The 6,716-nt window shown below is 28.1% G+C and overlaps 1 protein-coding gene across 1 annotated transcript; it reads left to right on the forward strand.

Moving 5' to 3' along the window:
• Positions 1–561: 561 nt before the first annotated feature.
• Positions 562–6,173, forward strand: LOC132917107 (vacuolar protein sorting-associated protein 18 homolog). Its single transcript, XM_060977672.1, has 18 exons — positions 562–907; positions 986–1,166; positions 1,732–1,871; positions 1,957–2,142; positions 2,214–2,403; positions 2,655–2,779; positions 2,846–3,070; positions 3,131–3,247; positions 3,319–3,431; positions 3,520–3,631; positions 3,696–3,872; positions 4,182–4,326; positions 4,392–4,564; positions 4,644–4,998; positions 5,067–5,218; positions 5,296–5,562; positions 5,622–5,761; positions 5,844–6,173. Exons 1-18 carry the CDS (start codon positions 833–835, stop codon positions 5,905–5,907), a joined length of 2,937 nt encoding a protein of 978 aa, XP_060833655.1. The 5' UTR covers positions 562–832; the 3' UTR covers positions 5,908–6,173.
• Positions 6,174–6,716: the final 543 nt, after the last annotated feature.

Below are 6,716 nucleotides of genomic sequence, written 5' to 3' on the forward strand. Positions count from 1 at the left end.
TAAAACTTTAGAGGTCACAACAACCACATGTGTTGTCTCTGTCTTACAAGTACGTAACACACTAACATAGCAAATTTATGCTCAGCAGATCACGTTTAGCTCCGTTAGTTTAAAAATTAGAGTGAATCGACTTATTGTGAAACTTGATGGTAAGAAAAGAACATTATCTGTGTAGTGTGTTTGTACTTTGTATTGGTTTTTTACGAATATTAAGTTTTTAAATGAGTTATAAAATTTTTTAATTTATGCTATGTTATATACGCATAAGTGCATAACTTGCTAAAAAATTGAATTATCGTAAAAAACAAAAATACAAACACAGATAATTTTCTTACCAACGAGTTTCATAATAGGCCGATTCACTCATTTCATTCTAATTTTTAAACTGACGGGGCTAAACGTGATCTGCTGAGCGTAAATTTGCTATAGTTTACGTACAAATACGGAGACAAGTGAGACAACACATGCGGGTAGCGGGTGCGACGCCCTATCTAATGCAATTATTCTCCATTGATAATATTTTCGCATACCTAATCTATTATCAATTATTTACGTTGGTGTTATCATATCGCCCGCTAACATTACTCGTTAGTAAGTTGAAAGTTTAAGAATTGAACACCCAACAGCGTAGAATAAGACTATAAAATAGTTTAACAGTTTACATAAATCTCAAGGTTACAAAATTATTTTATTAATTTTTAATATTTTGAAGTTTATTTATTTTCTTATGACAATTTAAAATTAAAATGCAGAAGTGATTTTGTTCGAGAAGTTTGAAACAAATATTATCAACGTTTGACATTCGATGATTTGATTTTTATTTAAATACACAATGATTTCAATACTTGATCAGTTTGAGCAGGGAGTTGAAAGTAGAATTAAAATACCGCCAACATCCAAGCAATTGGTAAAATAATTTCTACACATAAAACTTATTATTATTTAACTGTTATAATACAATTTTTATCTCAATTGGATGTTGTAGCTGGAAGGAAGTTTTGATAGAGACACAGATCTCCAAGGAGTACCCATTCTATCCAAGAAGAAAGTCAATTTCTCTCCGAGCGATAAGATTACTCAGTTGCTGGTAAGCAATGAATATGTGGTATTAGTCATGGTCAACAATGTGTTGTTGCGAATAAACTTAAAACAGGACAATATCGAAGGTGAGAATGATTGAGCAATGGTTAAAGTAAATGCTATCAAGCGAAAACATACTCATCTATATTATAGAACAGGAGTCTAGACGTTTTATTTGAGAGTTATAAAAGAAAATATTAAAAGCTGATATAGTGCCAAGACATATAACTAATTTTAAATTTTTTAGAAATGCAATAGTCATAATAAATAAGTGCAAGTTGTTAATGGTTTTAAAAAATACCGCGGTTCCAGTGGAAAGTAATTTTTAAACTTTGTGTTGTATATTTTCACACTACTTAAAAAAAATGTTCTCTTGTATTAGTAGTGTGTTTAATATTAAATGTGAAACTATAATATTATAACATTACACATTTATTTATTATAAATCTTTACTAAAAAATTTAAAAAATAAAATAATAAGAACTATTCATTTTTGGATTATTTCCTGCTTTTAGTAGGCTTAAAATTGTCATTGGACCTTATAATTTGAAGACTCCCAGTCTTTAGTATCATAATAAATGCGCACACTCGCATAGCTTAACTATATTATTTTGTAATAACACACAAATAACTTGTCTAATTTGTTTTTAGAAATTGATACATTGAAAACTTCATCTCTTAAAGTTAAGCAATTGTTCTTGGATCCCTTTGGAGAGCATTTATTAATTTCATGTGGTAACATAAATAGTTCTCAGTTATTTTATGCAACTAAACTGTCCAAACTCAAACCTGTAAGTGAAAAAACTTAAAAATATTTAGAATTACCATGTTTCTTCTCATTTGTTCTAGATATTGAACTATTGTTAAATTTTTTAGGTAGGAAAATATCAGGGCTCAGAAATAACATCTGTGGCTTGGAACTATGATCATAGAGTGAAATCTACATCTACCACAACTGGGCCTATACTGCTTGGAAATTCATCTGGTACAATAATTGAAACACAATTAGGAACGGAGTTTGATAGATTTTTCCAAGGCAGCGTAGTTCAATATTGGAAAGAGGTTTATAGTATTACTGTTAATCCATTATTTAACAGCAGCACAATTAAATTTTCTTGAACTGTATGTTACAGGTATTTGATATAAGTAAAGGACAACCTATTCCTATAATTGGACTCCAGTATCACAGAGTTGGAAAATCAGATCTATTTTATATATTAGCAATTACACCAACAAAATTGTATCAATTTGTTGACTTTATACTTAATAAAGACGAAAGACCGATGTTACAACAAATCTTCAATAATTATTTGACCATACCAGGCTAGTTTAATATTATATATATATATTATTTAAGAAAAATGGATCAATTAAGTACAATTCATTTTTGAAAAATATCTACTGGGTGGGCTACTTTATTACCATTTTTCTTATGGCTATTTAAACATATAGTAAAATATAGTAATCCAATCAGTTTAGTTGATTATTAAAGTGGTATTTACATTTAGTATAGTTGAATTTGAGCATAATAAAATTATCTGTATATTGTAATAATAATTTTTTTTTTTTTGCAGAACGTTTTTATGAAGTCCCAACTGTAATGAAACATAGCAAATTACATTTTTATTTTTTAAACAACGATTTTACTGTTCCAAAATATTTTGGATTCCTTACAGAGTTAGGAGTGTTTGTTGCGGAAGTAAGCCACTATTTTTGATAAATCAATGTACTGTAATTTATTTTAATTTCAAAACATTCATTATAGATTGATATAAATAGAAATGAAAAAACAATTTTTAGCTCGCATGAACTCATTGAGTATAGTCGGTTGTATGGAAGAGATGATGATGATTTCACTGTACCATTATCAATGACATTTACACGTTATCATGTATTGTTGTTATTTCCAGAAAGAGTTATAGCTGTTTCTTTAGTAGCCCCAGCTGATCGCAACGCATCCCAAGTGATGGATGAAGATTACTGTTCCGATGTAAATACTTAGATATTTTGAATTTTATTTGTTGATACAATTAAATAATATGCTTTTTAGAACTATGGTAGACTGTTGAATATAACAAAAGATTTGATGACTGGAACAATTTGGTTGTATGCAGAACGAGCTGTTTTTAGATATAAAATTACTAAAGAAGATCGCCATGTTTGGAAAGTATGATTAAAATCATAAAACTATTATATTTTTTGGAATTTTAAAATATTTACTCCGATATTGTTGATTAGGTCTATCTTGATAAAGGGATGTTTGAAGAAGCAAAAGAAATATGCATTAACAATCCTTACAGGATAAATCAAGTATTAGTTAAACAAGCAGAGTATTTTTTTAATTCAAAACAGTAATTAATCAATTATTTATCTATTTTAATACTGAAAATAAATAAAATAAAAATATAGTCATTAATTTATTATATCACTTTTTTTTAGGTATGAAAACAGTGCACTGATATATGCTAACCTAAATGTATCATTTGAAGAAATTGTATTGAAATTTTTACATTTAAATGAAAAAAAACCCATAAAACTGTTCCTTATGAAAGTATGATATTTAGCTTATATTTATATAAGTATTAAAAGATTATTCTTTTGGGGTTTGTTTGCAGAAACTAGATGGTTTAAATTCACAAGATTATACAAAAATCACAATGATTACATTGTGGTTAATTGAGTTGTTTGCTAATGAATTGGCTGTACTTAAAAATTATAAGCAAGTAAAATCAGAAGAATATATTACGCTACAAGAATCATTTAAACAATTTTTATCTATACCCATTATTCAAGTACATTTTTACTTATTTATTAATAACTATATACAGTGGATACCACTTAGAAGACTCACTTTGGAACCACTTAGTGAGTGTATAAATCCATTTAACACGTTGACTGCCTCATGGCCGCCGGCAACCCAAGTGATGTCTTTTATTGTGAAGCAATTTGGTAGATTTTGAGTTTTCGAGTCTTATAATTGATTGAACTGATATTTAAATCAATTTATATTATTTAATATAATATTAACCTTATGTGTCTTATAAATGGCATCTACTGTATTTAATGTTTTTATATTTTTAATTGTTATTTATTATTTTTAGGATTGTATACGTAAAAATTGGGAAAGCATATATGATATATTGGCTAGTCATGGTGATGTGAATTTTATGATTTGGTTGGCACTTGAAAATCAAGATTATAAGCGAGTTATTCAGCATTATTTAAATGAAGAAAATATTGCTGAGGGTAAATAAAATGTTTTTAGAATATTATTGATAATTAACATTAATATCATGATTATATACTTGTAGCATTAACATTGTTAGACAACCATCCATTTAGTGAATTATTTTATACGTTTTCTTCTGATCTTGTTGAAAAAGCCCCGGCACAAACTGTATCTATTTTGATAAAACAAGGACAGAAGTTAGATCCTTTAAAAGTCATCAATGCATTGATAATTCCAAACCCAAGCAAAAGACTCGTGAGCATAGAACCAAATATTGCACTTATTTGCATAGAAGTCAGTACTTATAATCATATTGCACGTGTATTATACATAGGCTTTGGAAATAATCAGATACTTGGAGTACAGTATTCATTGCTTGAACTGCCATGTGGAATCTGTACATAACTATTTGATATCTCTCTATATCAAGTACAATAGAGACAAACTGATGAATTACTTAAAACTACAAGGTCGAGAGATAACAGCTGTAAGTTACAATCCAGAATTTGCTCTGCGATTGTGTCGTGAACATCAGTTAGGAGAAGCGTGCGTACAATTGTCTATTGTCTTGGGCCTATGGGAAGCTGCAGTGGATCTAGCATTGACAGTCAGTGTTGATTTGGCCAAAACCACAGCTTCGTTGCCCAATAATAATATAGAATTATCAAAAAAACTTTGGCTAAAGATCGGTAAGTTACATTATAACCTACTTATTGATTTGACATAATAATAATATGATGATCGATTTTTTCCTCAGCACAATATGTAGTAAAACAAAATAATGACATAGAACAAGCCATGCGATTTTTGGAAGAGTGCAAGTTTTTAAAAATTGAAGACATATTACCATTTTTCCCAGATTTTGTAACAATTGATCATTTTAAAGATGCTGTGTGTTCATCTCTTGAAGTAAGATAATGTGATAATTATTGTAGCTTGTATTAGGTTATTTATGAAAATTATTGCATTCGCATACATTTTGTTAGGTGTACAATAAGGATATACAAAATCTCAAGGAAGAAATGGAAGATGCTACCAAATCGGCCGAAGTAATTAGATCTGAAATTTTGTCATTCAGAAATGGATACATGTTAATCCAACCATCGAATGAATGTAGCAGTTGTCATGAACAATTAATGACCAAAGCTTTTTATACGTTCCCTTGTTCACACTGTTTTCACGCAGAGTGTCTGATCAAGGAAATGCAACCATATGTCAATTCCAGTACAATAAACACTATTAAGGATCTACAAGTATGTAGCTATTGGTTGCTTTTTTATTTTTAATAAAGTATAACATTATTTATTTTTAGAATCAGCTCAGCACCTTGTATCAAAACAACAAAGACATATCACAGTCATTGGAAGCAATCAATCGTCGCGATAAAGTCAAAGATTCCCTAGATAAATTATTGGCAGCTGAATGTTTTTTCTGTGGCGATATTATGATCAGGTACATAATATACATTTCTACAATAATAGGCAGTATTAAATTATTATTAAATAAACATAAAATAATATTATTATCATTTTAGTCTTATCGATAAGCCTTTCATAGAAGATGCTGACTTTGAAAAGATAAAACAAGATTGGGAATAAAATCTATAAAATATTATTTATGATTTAATTGTATTATTTACTAAATAACCATAATATGAACATACCTATTATTATTGTTTATATTTTACTTTACTCTATATTCAATTAGAAATAATAATTATTATTATTTTGTCAATTGAAATTTGTTGTATTTTTTAATTCATGTCTTCCACATCAATCATGCCATATTATATGCACAGTTATACCATGTATTGAATACCTAATTATTATATTATATGATTTATAATACACAATGATCTCAAAGGGTTACTAATTTTTTTGTTTGAAATAATTATTGCCTTGATTGTTTTATGAATATAAACTAATTATCAATTTAATTATATTACTTATTATATAAGAATTTTTATTTTTTATTAACCATTGGTAAATGTAAATATAAAATATTTATTAAAATAATAAAATTAATACTACTGCAGTTGTTGGTGTCCACTGTCCAATGGCCCATGAAGTTTTCTGTCTTACATTGTCATTCGTTCGCCTGAATACAGATTTGTCATTTGGTATTTTAGTTGTTGATCAGTATAAGTAATTGTAAGCTCATGACTTCAAAGTGCAGGACTGCAGGAAGTGACAGAAATACAATACAACATGGTAAAAACTATGAGCGACATGATAAAAGTGAAACACTAGACATACGAAAGTACAAAACATCTATTGTTGGACAATTTTTTGGGTAAAACACACTTTTCAGTGTTAGGTTTGTAGATAGTTATATATTTTACAGAAAAAAATATTAAATAAATAATAATATTTTATAATTACATAATATATTATATGTTAATTATTCG

Source organism: Rhopalosiphum padi, chromosome 1 (genome assembly GCF_020882245.1).
Source record: "Rhopalosiphum padi isolate XX-2018 chromosome 1, ASM2088224v1, whole genome shotgun sequence".
NCBI lineage: Eukaryota > Metazoa > Arthropoda > Insecta > Hemiptera > Aphididae > Rhopalosiphum > Rhopalosiphum padi.